Below are 17763 nucleotides of genomic sequence, written 5' to 3' on the forward strand. Positions count from 1 at the left end.
GCAGAACAGCCAGCGATGCAGGGTTTAAACGGATCTGTATTGATACAGGCCATCCGTCGTCTCTCATAGCAGTGTCCACCTCCAGCTCACTGTCCTCTCCGACGTGTAGGAAGGTCAGATTCAATCCGGTCAGATAGATGGCATACTCTTGAAGCCAGTGGGGTCCGGGTTGTACAGCCTTTAAATCAGCAGTCTCCATAGCCACACCCCCACCTTGCACATGTTCATCATTGACCTGTGCTGCATAGCGTATCAAAAATATACCATTAGAATATGAAAATAAAAAAAAACACACAACACCCACATATTAATATAAGGTATAGTCTATCAAAAAACACATTTAAAAAGGAAAATAAACCATCCCTTAATACTACTAGCATGTACCCCACCTTCTTATACATTGATGACATTTTCTAACGCTAGCATAACCCTAAACATACTCAAACACACCATGTACCCCATCATCAAACCCAGACGACTCAAACAGGCACATTCGGCATTCATCATCAGCTGTGCTCCATGGTTCTTCATTCGTCTTAGCCATAGAATCAATCTCTGCAAAAATTCCACGTAGTGCAGTCAAATCAGCCCACTGCATGAAAAAGACATTATCAAAATAATCAGCAGCTTCTAAAACACTGGTGCGTAGAGGAGAGCTACCGACGCAATGCATATCATAGCACTGTGGTAGCTCGTCTGTATCAACACAGCGTCTGAAAAAAATGAACTCCTGTGGTCTCTTCGTATGATAGTTTGCATCCATGCGATGAATCCTCGATTCATACTGAAAGCTCCATTGGAATACATGGGTTCCCGCCTGCCATGTACCCAGGACGCCGTCTAGCATGGGGCATAAATTCTCCAAGAAAAAATTCCATTCGTGAACGTTCAACCGCCACTCTGTAGCACAATCTTTAACATTCAAAATAACACAGCCATCGACCCATGATATTACATACTCCAAGCCGTATTCGCCAACGTGGGTGAATGAATCCCCGGCACTCCGGTCTCTCAAGCCTAAAACAGGCCTCGTTCTTTTGAGTGGAGCATTAAGCAGTACCGCATCTCCACAACTATTGACATAGTTAGACACAGGCGTACTAAAGACGGACATACCATCAGGCATCTGGTTTTCAATGTCCTCATTGCTCGACGCAGAGTCGTCCATGGCGGGAGAAGACAATGGTGTAGGGGTACGAGGGCCACTATACAACCAAATAGCACTATCTGATCTACGGGTTTCTTCTGATGAGCAGTCCATGTTGAATGAAAAGAACACTGCAGACAACTTGATGAATGCCGGGACCCTACAGCACCCGTCGCCCCCTTTTTATACTATGTTTACGACCCGTCATAAAACATAAACAGGAAGTGGCCCCTGTGAATAGGGATACCCCCCTCCACCCCCACCCCTCCCCAACCGGAAGTGTGTTCAGACAGAAATGGGCCCATACAGCATATATTATATACTACTGACCTGGACTGGACAGCTAAGATACAGCTGTGGGAGCTGCTTGACACTTGTTTGGAATGTAATAAAGGTCAATCCATGGGTCTCTGTTTAATGCGTCTAAACCGCCTAGTTCAACAAGATGAACCTAGGGTCTTCACTAACCCGCCAAATCCTTGGTAGCGAATGTTGGAATCCCCGATTCATGACTGTGGAGGATGTGTGTAGAACCTGAATTATGTTCATTTCATTTTACAGACCTTGTTTTGTTTCTGTGTGTCATTGTAATGTAATTGCAGAGTGAACTGCCGAACTGGGCTGTGACTCAGGTAAGACAAGCCCTTGGGCGGGAGTAGATGGAAAGTCTAACCCCTTTCGATAACAAATACCTCACATACTATCTCTTTGCTGCATAACCATGTGACGCTTTGTCTGCAAAAAGGATCCCTGGTGTCTGCTAATAACCTCTATAATTCTTAACTCAGGACTTAAGGGGGCTGACTTGTGACTTATTGTGAAACTGGAAGCAGTTTTGAAGCCCTTGCTTTAGGGAACTGATGGTCTTCAAAGCCGTGGCTTTGGATGGGGTGTCGTAGTTGTTCGGTCCGTGGGGACGCAGATGAGTGTGTGGTCCGTCTCTACCATCAGCCTCCAGAGTGAGTACCCTTACATTATAGAGAATCCTTTGAAAACGTCACACCGTAAGTATTAATGGGGGTACTATGTTTTGGTTGTAATTAAATCGATTTGATCCATAGATTGAATGTATATATTAATGTGTGATATGAATACAATAGAATGGAACAAGGCTGTGTTTTATTTAATAATCCTCCAAGAATTATAACTATAGGCTTTATAATATTAATAATAAATTCAATTTATAGAATTTATTCTCTTTGGTAAGAATAAATATTTATAGCTCTTTTTTTCTGGAAACTCAAAGTGCTTACAGTGAAGGGGGTGGCCGCACAAAACACCACCAGTGTTTAGCACCGACTTGGTTGATGCACGGCAGCCCATCGGTGCCAGAAAGCTCACCACACCCCATCTTGGGGAGGAGAGTGAAGGAATTAATTAGTCAGCCAATTATACAGGGCCAGATTAAATTAGCCTAGGTTTTACCTCTCCTCCGAAGGACGGCACCTTCCACAGAACAGTGTCCCTGTCACTGCACTGGGGCATCGGGGATTGATGTTTCTGGCCAGAAGGAAGAGTGCCAACGCCATCACCGACACCACTTCCAGCAGCAACTCAGTGTTTCCAGTTGGTCTCCTATCCAGTACTAACCAAGCCCACACCTGCTTAGCTTCAGAGATTCAGCTAAGGCAGGGTTGCCCTTGGTCTGGCTGCTGGCTTCTAACACCAGCCTGCAACCCTATGACCTCCAGGAGACCTCATCTAGAGAACCCCCAGACAAGTCCTCCAGAACCTCCAGCAGCATCTAGAGAACCTCCAGAAGAAGTCCTCTAGCTGAAGGTGTCGGACTGCGGCAGAAGGAATGCAGCGGATGGACATGGATAAAGACGGGATCCGAAACCTCATGGTTCCTCAAGGTAACTCACCCTTCTACACTACACCTACTGCTGCACACACTGGAGAGGAGCTTCTTCTCCCTCGACCAAAAGGTTCTGAGTGGGATTCCCAATGTCCTCAGTCTACTTGCAGTCATCCTTAATGACCAGGAGTCTGCTGAATGTCCGGTAGTGGGCTGTATCTGGGCAGCATGACAATATTAACAATAATGATAATAATTAATGCTGTGTTTTGTTTTGCAGCATCTTGTCAGTTACGAACAGCTATATATAATTAAATATTTGATTATGATTTGAAAATATAATTCACTAGGATGTTTCAGGGTACATGCATCAGAAAGGAATGTTTGGTTGAGTTCTACACCATCGCACCGAAACCCCTCCTCCACCCACCGAAACCCCTCCTCCACCTCAACCTAACCCCTCCTACACCCATCCGAACCCCTACCCCACCTCACCCAAACCCCTCCTCCACCTCACTAAAACCCCTCCTCCACCCACCCCAACTCACCGTTTCCTCCAACTCCCCCTCCTCCCCCAGTCATCCTCTCCTCCACCTCACCTTCCTCCACCCATCCCAATGCCAGCTCACCTTAGCCCCTCCCTCATCCTCCCCAGCACACCCTCTCCTCCCCCCATTCCAACTCACCTTCTCCAACTCAACCTACTCCATCCTCCCCCACTCACCCTCTCCTCCAACTCATTCTCCCCCACCCACCCCAACCCACCCTTTCCTCCACCGTCCTCCCAAACTCACCAATCCTCCTCCACCCTCCCCAATTCACCCTCTCCTCCATCTCCCCCTCCTCCACCTACCCCTCTTTCGACTTCCCCAACTCACCCAACCTCTCCTCCACCTCACCCTCCTCCACCCTTCCCAAATCACTCATCCTCCTCCACCCACCCCAACTCACCATATCCTCCACCCAACCTATCTCACCCCAACCCTTTCCTCCACCTCGCCCCAAACCATGCTAGGCTAACGAGCTACCTCCGGGCCGCTCTGTTCCAGGGGGGGTGAAGGAACGGTGCCGGCCCTCCAGGTGTCTGACCGCTGGGCTGCTGCTGCTGTGTGCCTCATCCCTGGCTGGAAACGTAACTCAGTTTTACTGTGAGTTATGTCTGCATGATGTCTGGTGCTCCTGGAACGTGTAGAGCAGGTCTTGGTCATCGATCGTAGATATATATTACTAGATATCACATTCGGCTTCTAAGCATGCGTCAACAATGCCGTCATCTTGCTGCGGGGTAACCACCCACCTGTATGAATGTACTTCCAACGGGAAAGAGGTCCTTTTCCAGTCAAAATGACTCCAACGCAGGCTGGTTACACCACGGCAAGATGGCGGTGGATAGGCACACGTCCACTGAACAGCACAGCTCAGGCGATATCTAGTCAGGTCATCGATAACCACACTGGGATTATAAAGTCATTTATAACATCAATAAAACTCAGGACCCACCACATCGCCCCCTAGTGCCGTATTTCTTTATGTAATAGATGGCCACTAGGGGTGAAACTGTTCGGTACGATATCTCACTGTGGGGTCACAGTTAAAACAAAATAAATGCCTTTGCATTTAGACATTTTTATATAGAACTTCTATTTGTTCTTAACAGTAAAAAATATAGATAGCTTGGCTTCCAGTCTCACTTGACCTTATGTCGATATTTATCTCCAATTAATTCCAATATACACACCAATGGTTTATGAAATCATCTAATAATCAAATTACAAAACCGTTAAAGATGTGACCACATTTAGGGGTCAGGCATGCACTGTGGACCATTAAAGCATGCATCATCTTTAAGTCTGTCCCGCTCAGCCTTCTTGTAATCAGAGAATACTGATTCATACACTGGGAAAAGAATCAAGGCTGGCAACATAAACTGTAAAAACATCACAGAAAACAGAAGCATTCAGGGCATCGGTCTAGGACTTCTCCGGTCGGATTCTGAATAATGACTTCAATGCTCCAACATGTGGTTCGGACAACAGCTTGATGTTGTCCGAATGTACTTAGTGTTAGTCGCTTTGAATAAAAGCCTCTGCTAAATGTAAATGTATTAGAAAATGGCAGAATGTGACCCTTCAATGCTTGTGCGTATAAAATAAAATAAAACATTAAAGTAAACCGGCACATAGCTGACAAACCAAAGACCCGTCTTACTGTCAAGACTATTAAAGGACCGATAATAATATTGTATGATAATTATAAATAGTAAATAGTAATAAAGACACTATTTATTCTGCTCTCAGATGGAGGTGGTGTGGTCCAGAGGCTTCACCAACTACAGGAGAGATACAGGAACCTGACGAGGAACAGCACGGGTCTGCACGATAGATACCAGACTCTGGCTGCCGAGAGAGCCAGTCTTCAACAAAGTTACCACGCTTTGACCCAAGAGAGAGACCAGCTACAGGGACAGGCTAGCACCCTTACCTCAGAGAGAGACCAGCTACAAGTCCAGTTTGGCACCCTTACTAAAGAGAGAGACCAGCAGCAAGGCCGGTTTAGCGCCCTTACTAAAGAGAGAGACCGGCTACAGGGCAGATTTGGCAACCTTACTATAGAGAGAGACCAGCTACAGGGCCGGTTTAGCACCCTTACTAAAGAGAGAGACCAGCTGCAGGAACAAACTAGCACCCTTACCAAAGAGAGAGACCAGCTACAGGGCCGGTTTAGCACCCTTACTAAAGAGAGAGACCAGCTGCAGGGCCGGTTTAGCACCCTCACTAAAGAGAGAGACCAGTTACAGGGACAGGCTAGCACCCTTACCAAAGAGAGAGACCATCTACAGGGCCGGTTTAGCACCCTTACCAAAGAGAGAGACCAGCTTCAGGGCCAGGCTAGCACCCTTACCAAAGAGAGAGACCAGCTACAGGGCCAATTTGGCACCCTTACTATACTGAGAGACCAGTTACAGGGACAGGCTAGCACCCTTACCAAAGAGAGAGACCATCTACAGGGCCGGTTTAGCACCCTTACCAAAGAGAGAGACCAGCTACAGGGCCAGGCTAGCACCCTTACCAAAGAGAGAGACCTTTTACAGGTCCAGGCTAGCACCCTTACCAAAGAGAGAGACCAGCTTCAGGGCCAGGCTAGCACCCTTACCAAAGAGAGAGAACAGCTACAGGGACAGGCTAGCACCCTTGCCAAAGAGAGAGACCAGCTACAGGGCCGGTTTAGCACCCTTACCAAAGAGAGAGACCAGCTACAGGGCCGAATTGGCACCCTTACTATAGAGAGAGACCAGTTACAGGGACAGGCTAGCACCCTTACTAAAGAGAGTGACCAGCTACAGGGCCGGTTTAGCACCCTTACCAAAGAGAGAGACCAGCTACAGGGCCGGTTAAGCACCCTTACCAAAGAGAGAGACCAGCTACAGGACTCAAGTTCCAAACTCAAGAAGGAGGTCAAAACCCTGAGTGATACAGTTGAATGTAAGTGGAGTTGTTTTGGTTACTTATACACGGTATATACATATTATTACTATTATTGACATATCATTTGTGTATCTTTGTGGTAGCAGCAAATAATAACAACATATTTAGGAGGTAATATAGATCAATATCTACATCTTTGTAGATTCCGAGATGCCAAGCTGGCTGACCTAAAGTTTCTGTCACAATCAAATTAAATTTTTTGTTAAAACCCTAATATATATTTATATATATATATATATATATATATATATATATATTTATATATATATATATATATATATTAGAGCTGTCAGTTAAACGCGTTATTAACGGCGTTAACGCAAACCAAATTTAACGGCGTTAAAATTTTTATCGCGCGATTAACGCAATTATTTTATAAAAAAAAAAATAATAATAATATTTTTTTTGGCTCAAAACAAAGAAGCAGTAGCCTGACTGCTATGTTCAAATGACATTTGTTCAAAGCAGTCGTTTAATTGCACTATAGGCTCTTTTTTTGTATCGTCCTGTTTTGATCAGTGTATATGCCAATGTTGTTATCAATAAAAAATCATTTGCACAAGGCAAGCCGATGCACTTCACCATGTTGATGAGAGAATTAAAATGAGAAGAATTATGGGACAAAAAAATCAAGGGATATTTAGCATAGAAAAAGAATTTGCGATTAATCGCGATTAATTAGAGTTAACTATGACATTAATGCGATTAATCACGATTAAATATTTTAATCGCTTGACAGCTCTAATATATATATATATTTAAATATATATATATATATATATTAAAAATCGCCTCTCCTGGAACCGTCACCTTATCGTGGTGGAGAGGTTTGCGTGTCCCTGTGAACCTGAGAGCTGTGTTGTCTGGAGCCTTGTGCTCCTGGTAGGGTCTCTCATGGCAGAGTGGTCTCAGGTGAGGGGCCAGACTAAGAATGGTTCAAAAAACTCCAATGAATAACGGAAAAAAGAGGAGATGTGACACCGGCCCGGAGGAAGCCCGGGGCCCCCGTCTGGAGCCAGGCCCAGACGGAGGGCTCGATGGCGAGCGCCTGGTGGCCGGGTTTGCCACGGAGCCCGGTCGGGCACAGCCCGAACAAACTACGTGGCACCCCCCCTCTCTTCATCCCATGGGCCCACCACCTGTGGGAAGACCCGTTGGGGTCGGGTGCGCAGCCCCATGGGTGGCAGCGAAGGTCAGGGGTCTCGACGGACCAGACCCGGGCGGCAGAAGCTGGCTCTGGGGACGTGGAACGTCACCTCGCTGTGGGGAAAGGAACCGGAGCTTGTGAGGGAGGTGGAGCGCTATCAGTTAGATCTGGTGGGGCTTACCTCCACGCACAGTCTCAGCTCTGGCACCGTACTCCTGGATAAGGGTTGGACTCTATTCTTCTCCGGAGTTGCCGAGGGCGTGAGGCGCCGGGCGGGTGTGGGGATACTCATAAATCCCCGGCTGAGCGCCGCGGTGTTGGAGTTTACCCCGGTAGACGAGAGGGTCGCCTCCCTGCGCCTAAGGGTTGTAGGGGGGAAAACTCTGACTGTTGTTTGTGCGTATGCACCAAACAGCAGGGAGGAACGGCCTCCCTGATCTAATCCCGAGCGGTCGTTTGTTATTGGACTTCTGTGCTAGTCATGGATTATCCATAACAAACACTATTTTCGAACATAAGGGTGCTCATAAGTGTACCTGGTACCAGAGTACCCTAGGCCGAAGATCGATGATCGATTTCGTGATCGTGTCATCTGATCTGAGGCGTCATGTTTTGGACACTCGGGTAAAGAGAGGGGCGGAACTGTCAACCGACCACCATCTGGTTGTGAGTTGGATCAGGGAATGGGGGAAATTTCCGGATAGACCTGGTAAGCCCAAACGAGTAGTGCGGGTGAACTGGGAACGTCTGGAGGAGGCCCCCGTCCTAGGTATCTTCAACTCACACCTCCGGCGGAGCTTTTCTGGCATTCCTGTGGAGGTTGGGGGCATTGAGCCGGAGTGGGCGGTGTTCAAAGCCTCCATTGCTGAAGCTGCGGTGGCTAGCTGTGGCCTCAGGGTCTTAGGCTCCTCAAGGGGCGGTAACCCTCGGACACCGTGGTGGACACCGGTGGTCAGGGAAGCCGTCCGACTGAAGAAGGAGGGCCTTCCGGGATATGATATCCTGGAGGACTCCTGACTCGGTTGCAGGGTACCGACAGGCTCGAAGGGCTGCAGCGGCTGCCGTGTCGGAGGCTAAGCAGCGGGTGTGGGAGAAGTTCGGAGAGGCCATGGAGAAGGACTTTCGGTCGGCACCAAAGTGTTTCTGGAAGACCATCCGGCACCTCAGGAGGGGAAACGGGGAACCATCCAAGCTGTGTACAGTAAGGATGGGACTCTGTTGACCTCAACTGAGGAGGTCGTCGGACGTTGGAAGGAACACTTTGAGGAACTCCTGAATCCGAATAACACGCCCTCTATGTTGGAGGCAGAGCTCGAGGTTGATGGTGTTTCGTTGTCAATTTCCCTGGTGGAGGTCACTGAGGTAGTCAAACATCTCCGCAGTGGCAAAGCCCCAGGGATTGATGAGATCCAGCCAGAAATGCTAAAGGCTCTGGGTGTTGAGGGGCTGTCATGGTTGACACGCCTATTCAACATCGCGTGGGAGTCGGGTACAGTGCCAAAGGAGTGGCAAACCGGGGTGGTGGTCCCCCTGTTCAAAAAGGGGGACCAGAGAGTGTGTGCCAATTATCGGGGTATCACACTTCTCAGCCTCCCTGGTAAAGTCTACTCCAAGGTGCTGGAAATGAGGGTTCGGCCGATCGTCGAACCTCAGATTGAAGAGGAACAATGCGGTTTTTGCCCCGGACGTGGAACTACGGACCAGCTCTTCACTCTCGCAAGGATCCTGGAGGGGGCCTGGGAGTATGCCCATCCGGTCTACATGTGTTTTGTGGATCTGGAGAAGGAGTATGACCGGGTCCCCCGGGAGAAACTGTGGGAGGTGCTGCGGGAGTATGGGGTAAGGGGGTCTATCCTCAGGGCCATCCAATCTTTGTACTCCCAAAGCGAGAGCTGTGTTTGTGTTCTCGGCAGCCAGTCAGTTTCGTTCTCAGTGGGTGCTGGTCTCCGCCAGGGCTGCGCCTTGTCACCAATCCTGTTTGTGATATACATGGACAGGATATCGAGGCGTAGTCGTGGTGGGGAGGGGATGCAGTTCGGTGGTCTGAGGATCTCGTCACTGCTTTTTGCAGATGATGTGGTCCTCATTGGATCATCGGCCTGTGACCTTCAGCACTCACTGGATCGGCTGGCGGCCGAGTGTGAAGCGGCTGGGATGAGGATCAGCACCGCTAAATCTGAGGCCATGACTCTTAGCAGGAAACTGGTGGATTGCTTACTCTGGGTAGGAAATGAGTCCTTAGCCCAAGTGAAGGAGTTAAGGTACCTCGGGGTCTTGTTCGCGAGTGAGGGTACTATGGAGCGTGAGATTGGCCGGAGAATCGGAGCAGCGGGGGCGGTATTGCGTTCGCTTTACCGCACCGTTGTAACGAAACGAGAGCTGAGCCGCAAGGCAAAGCTCTCGATCTACCGATCGATCTTCGTTCCTATCCTCACCTATGGTCATGAGGGCTGGGTGATGACCGAAAGGACGAGATCGCGGGTACAAGCGGCCGAGATGAGTTTTCTCAGAAGGGTGGCTGGCGTCTCCCTTAGGGATAGGGTGAGAAGCTCAGCCATCCGTGAGGAACTCGGATTAGAGCCGCTGCTCCTTTACTTAGAAAGGAGTCAGCTGAGGTGGTTCGGGCATCTGGTAAGGATGCCCACTGGGCGCCTTCCTTGGGAGGTGTTTCAGGCACGTCCAGTGGGGAGGAGACCTCGGGGAAGACCCAGGACTAGGTGGAGAGATCATATCTCAACACTGGCCTGGGAACGCCTCGGGATCCCCCCGTCAGAGCTGGTCAATGTGGCCCGGGAAAGGGAAGTCTGGGGCCCCCTGCTTGAGCTGCTCCCCCCGCGACCCGACCCCGGATAAGCGGATGAGGATGAGGATGAGGATGAGGATATATTAAAAGAAATTATCTCGCGATTAACACAATACTTTTTTTTTCTTTCTTTGGCTCAAAACAAAGAAGCAGTAGCCTGACTGCTATGTTCAAGGCAGTATGTTTGTATGTTCATCGTTTAATTGCACTATAGGCTTTTTTTTTGTATCGTCTTGATGCATCGTTTTGATCAGTATATGCCAATGTTGTCATTTGCACAAGGCAAGCCGATGCACTTCTCCATGTTGATAAGAGCATTAAAATTAGAACAATTAATGGGACAAAGAAATCAAGGGATATATAGCATAGGAAAAACAGTTGTGATTAATCGCGATTGCTCGCGATTAATCGTGAGTTAACTATGACATTAATGCGATTAATCGCGATTAATTATTTTAATCACTTAGCAGCACTAATATATATATATATATATACATATATATATATATATATATACATAAACAGCCACTACACTACATTGCTATAGGTAAAATAAAACTGATAGTACCTCTTGGTATAACTTGGTATCCTTTAGACAATTTTACTGATAAATGTGTGCTATCAAGTTTCTCTTTCTCTATAGTTCCCCTATTTTCCCAGCGGGCGTGGTGTTGATGGACAGAGACCGCTGATAGTCTGGTCTATCCTACGTACATCTGGTGGACACCCCCGTGTGATGCCACTAGAGGGGAGATCGTGGCATGGCTCATGATGCCCTCATCAACATCACGCCTGGCTGGTCAAACAGGGAGCCCTTAATCGTTGTTTTTATAACCCTGTATCTATTTGCAGCCCGGAAGTGTCCTCCGGGATGGATTAAGTTCCAGTGCAGTTGTTACAGAGTCTATACTACTAAGAGGACCTGGGAGGACAGCCGCCAGTACTGCAAGAGCCAACAGGCTGACCTGGTGATCATCAACAGCAGAGAGGAGCAGGTGAGGAGGAACCAACCGGGGTGCACTGTAACGTGTTACTGTAACGACAACCATATTTCGTCCTCCTTCTGCTGAGAAATGTACTTATTGCAAGTCACTTTGGATAAAAGCGTCTGCTAACAGCGAACTCACGGGAGCACCAGTATGACCAGTGCACCAGGGACTCCTGTGGATGCACTGGGAGACTCTCCTCTCTGGTGCACACCTCGCCCTGTTGCCTCGTTAGTGTGCTGTCTGTTCGCGTGTTATTTCTTCTTTTCTTCATTTATTGCAAAAACAACTCGTCAAAATACTTCAGCCAGCCGGTGAATAGCAGTAAGAGGGGCAAGTCATTTGTTACAGCTAAATAAGCTACACCTACTAATGCAGATTGTATTTGAAAGCTCCACGTGATTATTATAATCTCCTAGCCACTAACCCAACGGGAAAATCATTGTGTGAAATCAGTGGGCTCGCCTGCCTCGTCATCATCTTCATGAAGTCATCTATTTATCATCCGATGTCCCAGAATCCCGAATCAGGATGACATTGAGAAAGTGGAAGTATAATAATTCAACCAAGCTCTTACACTCTTTCTAATTTCTTCCCACAAAAATATCTTTGAAGACATTTGTCAACACTTTGCTCCCGAAAGCGACGCCGAGCTGGATGGGTTTGAGGGACATCCAACGGGTTTGGACCTGGGTGGACGGAACCATCCCCACCACAACGTGAGTTAACCATGGGTCATCTCCCTCCCTGCTAGTCGTCTATCCCATCGTTGAGGCTGTTGGAGTCTGGGGGCACCCGGGGGGCTCAATTGGTAGAGCGCGTACCATTAAGTTAACTTTTATTGTCCCTTTTTGGGGGAACTCTTTCTCTGCTTTTGACCCATCCGTGAGCCGGTGAACACATACACACTTGCACATACAAACACAGAGGAGTGACCACACACATTGGGGCACATTGGCACACCTGGAGCAGTGGGCAGCCGCCATGCAGCACCCGGGGAGCAGGTTTGGGGTTTCAGATGCCTTACTCACGGGCACCTCATCCAGGAACCTCATCCGGGCACCTCATCCATGGTTGAGGACGTGGGAGTGTTGCAAACCTATAGCCTGGCTGGCTCTACCCGCCTAAGTACTTACACTCAATTGTAATTTCCCTTCAGTACTACTTCTGGGTCTGTGGTATGTTAGTGGGTTTTCTCCGTCCAAACTTTGTGGGTCCAATCAGCAAACAGAGGGAGTGGCTGAGGACAATGAAGTTAAACTCAGCTCTCGTTGACTGACATCTTCACGCACGGTGTTTGGTTAGTTTACAGCCTGCGCGCAACGTGATTCCCGGCCAAACGTTGGCGATTGGTTATGGCAAGTAGGCCATGGAATTCTAAGCCCATTATGGCTTAGTACTGATCGCAGCGAACCGGGTCGGATTCCTGCCCGTAGTCCTTTGCTGCATGTCCTCCCCTCTATCTCCTATACCTTCCTCTCTATCTCACTCTATCATAAAAGTTAAAAAAATAATAAAAATGCAAAACTGTTGGGGTCTGATCTACTCTGGAAGTGAGCAGAAGCGATCCCAGTTCCCCCACTGTGCCCTGGACAAACCCCACCCGATGGCTCCCTGTAGCGGCCCGCATCAACTGAACCGTCAAGCTCGTCTGTTTTTGAATTGTAAAATAGTTCTGCTTAATTCGTGTGTTGGGAATACAGGACCACACTTATATGCTAAGCCGATTTATATGACCATGTTAAGTAGCATTGCCATATCTGGTTGCTTGTGGTGGAGCCTGGGTGGCACAGAGCTCCCACTGGGACTTTCTCCAATATTGATTGTGTGCATTGAAGGTTCTCAGCCTCATGTGTGCCTTGATGACTAGATGTAAAGTGTTAGAGAAAATACTTTTTTTGCTTTGGATCCTCTGCTTCAGGTATTGGGGGACGGACCAGCCCAACAACTTCGGTGGCGGGCAGGACTGTGTCTGGTACTTCCAAGGCGAAACAATTGGATGGCCTGGCGGAGCATGGAACGACATTGGATGTCAATCGTTAAACGGCTGCATTTGTGAAAAGTAGAGAGTAAATGTGTTTGATATAGGGATGGATGTGTCTATCATCAAGGGATGTTAGGATGTTGCTAGGGGATTGTCTGGATGTACCTGCTGATGTCTGGATCTGTCTTGTGTTGTATACCGGGAATGGGTTAACCTAGCGATTGTTAGTTGACTATACTGTCACTCGCCTGCCTCTTCTGATCACTTGTGTTCTGTGATTGTACTGTGATTATTCATTGCCTGAGGGATATCTGTAGAATGTGCCATCTGTGAAATTTATATGCAATGATTTGGGTGATTACACATTAGGAATATTTATGTAAGAAAACATGTTGCTTCATCGTTAACATAAAGCATTCATTATTCAAGCCTACGATGACTTCCTCAGATCAGATATTGTGTGTAACACAACTATAACAAACCAGGGTTGACTGTGTGGGGAAAACCTTTTCATTCATCTTTTATTTTCATTAGCAGCGGATATCAATACTAATGTCAATAGAATCAGGTGATATTTCGTCCATTATCTCAACATTAGCCTCATATGGGCTGATTTGGCTCAAGCCTTGTTGGTTCAAGTCACTCTGGCTGAGAGCATCGGCTCTATGAACTGAAGCAATAGACGGAAGTTCACAACAGTTTGAAGCCTTAGCCTTGCAGACAACAATCACCTGTCCAGAGATGTGGTCATCTTTAGCAGTGCTTTATATAATCAACAATCCCCAAGAAAAACCCATCCCCATATTCATCAACAGAAAATAGCAACAATTTTGTGATATTAGGTCTTTTAAACTGTGAATATGTGTCGACCTGTGGGGAAGGGGAGGGGTTCTAACATCGGAGGAGCGCCTTCCCTTGGGTTCCACAACCATCCCAACATCAGGAAGATGACTCCACCTCACGGCTGGTTCCACTTGACTGGTCATTCTGGGTGTCGCATGGCTGGACCACTTCCAGAAGCTCTACTTACTCCATCAAAAGTTGGAAAAAAGGTTCAGAAATCTCCATCGATTTGGAACAGTGAACAAAGACCCACGAGTCGGTCTGTGTCAAAACAAATCTTTATTGATCTCCTTTCAGAGGCATAATAGCTGTGCTGCCCTTGATATGTGTGGAGTATATCTTGGCTTTACGCTAAACACCTTCTGTTCATCACAACTCTGAAGAGAGTTGTCAGTTCTCCACAGGTTTAATGATTAGAAAAGGGTGAAACTGAGAATAATCAGAAAGAATAATCAGATAATATTCAATGTAAATATGATTTAAACACACTGTAAACACACTTGTCATTAATTAAATTATATATTTTTAGATCCTTTTAACACACTTATTTCTAAACTTGTATTATAGTAATAAACCATTTATCATAGGTTATACTTTTAAACTGTCACTCAAAATAATTAACCTTTAAAGGTTCATTATTTTGAGTGACAGTTTAAAAGTGCCGAAAAGTGGCGAAAAGTGACAAATGGCGACAATTGTCGCCATTTGTCGTCAAACAAAGAAATTTTAAAACGACAAATAACGAATAACAATCATAAAATCACACAATACATACAATCATACATAGGATTATAATATTCACATTACATACCGTCGATTCTACGCATGGCATACGATGTGAGCAGATATTGCTGTAGGTGTAAAGTCAAACCTAGCGGAACTCCCTTGTGCGTCCTCAACGTCCTTTCCAACGTGACATACGCCCCGTGCCCACTACCTCCGTCCGTTGCGTGATCCCCATTGACTTTAATGGGGACGGACGCGCAATGCATTGTGGATCCGTCCGTTCCGTTGGAGCCTTCGGCTCAGTCAAGAAGTTGAAAAATGCCTCTGCAAAGACTACTCCCCCATCAGTCAGCAACGCCTTCCCACCTCCGTTGACTGAAGGAGGTAGTGGGCACGGGGCGTTACTGAACTTCTTAAAGGGGCCACTACCGCCTAGTGGCAGGTTACATGAATTGACGTCACACAAAGGGAACTTCATTACGGTAACAGAACAACAGCCTTTATTTGACACAGCGCCACAAGCACCACCGATAGATATCACACATTGGATACTTGATATTGAAGGGGACATACTAGGGATGGGCACGAGTAGTAAATTCCAAACTTGAGTGATCGAATGAATTCCTCGAGGATCAATCGAATACTCGTTTAAAACTAATCTATTTTTAGAATGCAACGCATCTGCTGCAGGAATTGGCCTAATGATGAACGGCAATATTACCAACCAAACATGTAATGCTTATTCTCTATCAACAGTCAAGAGTTATCAGAGTATTCATTATTTATTTTGGCAAACGTTCAAAACACATTTTCCTTGCAAAATAAATATGCGTCTCACAATTTAAATCACGTCGAACGAAGGCCTGTGTACTGTCCTCGGTGGGGTGTGCTAACTCCAACTAGACAGTGAGCTAAACTCTCTTCTATTCATGAACATGAAGAATGCCTTGAATTCTTGTTTGTAGATTTATTTTCATTCTTCACATTGTATTGAATCCATGTAGATAAGATCAAGAGATCAAAAGATGAAAGAGAGTGAAACTAGAAAACAAACAACAAAGTATTGCAATTAGTTAAGTCACCTAGTTTCCTTGAACAATACCTTAAGTATAGAAATCACATATAAAGCTAAATGTTAACATTTCTTAGAACTAACATTATCTTGAAGGCCAACGTGTTGAAACTAACATGCATAGTTAACATTCCCGATTAGTTAGCCTTAAGCCGCGAACACACCAAGCGCGTATCTCGCGTACCATGTACGCGCGTAACGCTCCTAAAATGTTGCTTGACCATTTTGTGTCAAAAATGGTCAGATACGCGCGTAACGCGCGTAGATGAGACCCCCCCCCCCCCCCCCCCCCAGCCTGTGGCTGCGCTGGATTTAGGAGTCCGAGGAAGGAAACCCAAACGCCGCCGTGTTTGGGTGGATGATAGAGCTTGGATCGGGTTAGATTAAATAATCTCGGATATAAATAACAATAATCGGGTTAAATAACTTCACATGGTGTGTCTGGTGTGTTTCCAGCATTCGTAGTGTTGATCAGCAGAGAAATAGTCCGCCAAGACGTTGAGGTTGCTTAGCAATCAGAGACTCTGTCCATGCAAGTGAACGGAGCGTTCACTCTTCGTCATAACTATCAAACCAAACATCCTTCACATTCACCGAGCGAACCTTATGAAAGTAAAATGCACATTTCTCGCTAGAAATGTTTCCATAAACGCATTTATTGGCGTAACTATGTTACTATTTCCACCCAGAATAAAGAAAGTTGCCGGCCGTGGCTGCCATGGACATGGCTGCGCTGGAGTCCGAGGTAGGAAACCCAAACGCCGCCGTGTTACTATTTCCACACAGAATAAAGAAAGATGTCGGCCGTATGCTTCTGTCCAAGCTCACTACTCTCTGCCAGTGACGTCGGGTCAAGCTCAACGCTGATTGGCTATTGCGGCGCGTATGAGCGTTACTCGCGTAAAAAGTTCAATTTTTTGAACTCCTCGTACGCGCGTATATGTACGCGCGTATATATACGCGCGTATATATACGCGCCTCATACGCACCTAACGCGAGTAAAATGTTGCTTATACGCATGTAACGCTCGTACGCGTCTCATACGCGCGTAAACCAATGGTTCCCTATGGAAAAATTGCCGATTTTATACGCGTGATACGCGGGTAACGCTTTTGGTGTGGCCGTACCTTTATAACTCAGTTTTTACATCATGTAATTAACATACAAATGAGTCAACACAGCCACAACAAAGATACGATACGTACAAGCGATGCCTCTGCTGGGGAACCAACATGCAAGAAGCCTTTCTCTGGGGTAGTGAACGTCTGCACTCCCAAACAACCTGCCGTTTCCAACTTTTTCTACGTGCGCATTCTAACGTGATCTAAACTATTTTCCTTCCTGCTTCCTGTGCAGCTCGAAAATACAACGTCAAATAAAAGTTTGGATGAAACACAAATTTAAAGCATTCAATTCAAATGAAATGCCTGAAGGGCAGAACACTCCCCATCTGACCTTAAAGGTCACTATGAGCTTTTAAATGTCTCTGTCCTTTAACTACAGTCTTTTGGCAGAAGGAGAACTACTTCTGACACAGGTCTTAGGAACACCTTCGGAGAACCTTGATCCGATGTCCTGAGCTCCACCTTCCTTACTTTGCTGTCTCTCCCTGGAAAGACAGCTGTGATCATCGCCATAGGCCACACGTTGCGTGCGGCTTGATTGTCCTTCAGGAGCACAATGTCCCCTTCTTTCAGGTCCCGGTGGGAATCTCTCCATTTCCGGCGGGCTTGCAGAGTGGGAAGGAACTCCTGACGCCAGCGACGCCAGAA

The 17763-nt window shown here is 46.8% G+C and overlaps 1 protein-coding gene and 1 long non-coding RNA gene across 2 annotated transcripts; one reads left to right on the forward strand and one right to left on the reverse strand.

The window, feature by feature from the left end:
• Window positions 1–1996: 1996 nt before the first annotated feature.
• Window positions 1997–13786, forward strand: LOC115551981 (C-type lectin domain family 4 member M-like). Its single transcript, XM_030367629.1, has 7 exons — window positions 1997–2106; window positions 2839–3003; window positions 3995–4093; window positions 5243–6427; window positions 11233–11375; window positions 11982–12085; window positions 13288–13786. The coding sequence occupies exons 2-7, from the start codon at window positions 2949–2951 to the stop codon at window positions 13430–13432; spliced, it is 1731 nt and encodes a 576-aa protein (XP_030223489.1). The 5' UTR covers window positions 1997–2106; window positions 2839–2948; the 3' UTR covers window positions 13433–13786.
• Window positions 13787–15871: 2085 nt separating this feature from the next.
• Window positions 15872–17251, reverse strand: LOC115551984 (uncharacterized). Its single transcript, XR_003978261.1, has 2 exons — window positions 17197–17251; window positions 15872–15960 (listed from the first exon to the last, which is right to left on the reverse strand). It is a non-coding gene; the product is annotated as an uncharacterized LOC115551984 (long non-coding RNA).
• Window positions 17252–17763: the final 512 nt, after the last annotated feature.

The sequence above is a fragment of the Gadus morhua genome, chromosome 10 (assembly GCF_902167405.1).
Source record: "Gadus morhua chromosome 10, gadMor3.0, whole genome shotgun sequence".
Classification (NCBI taxonomy): Eukaryota; Metazoa; Chordata; class Actinopteri; order Gadiformes; family Gadidae; genus Gadus; species Gadus morhua.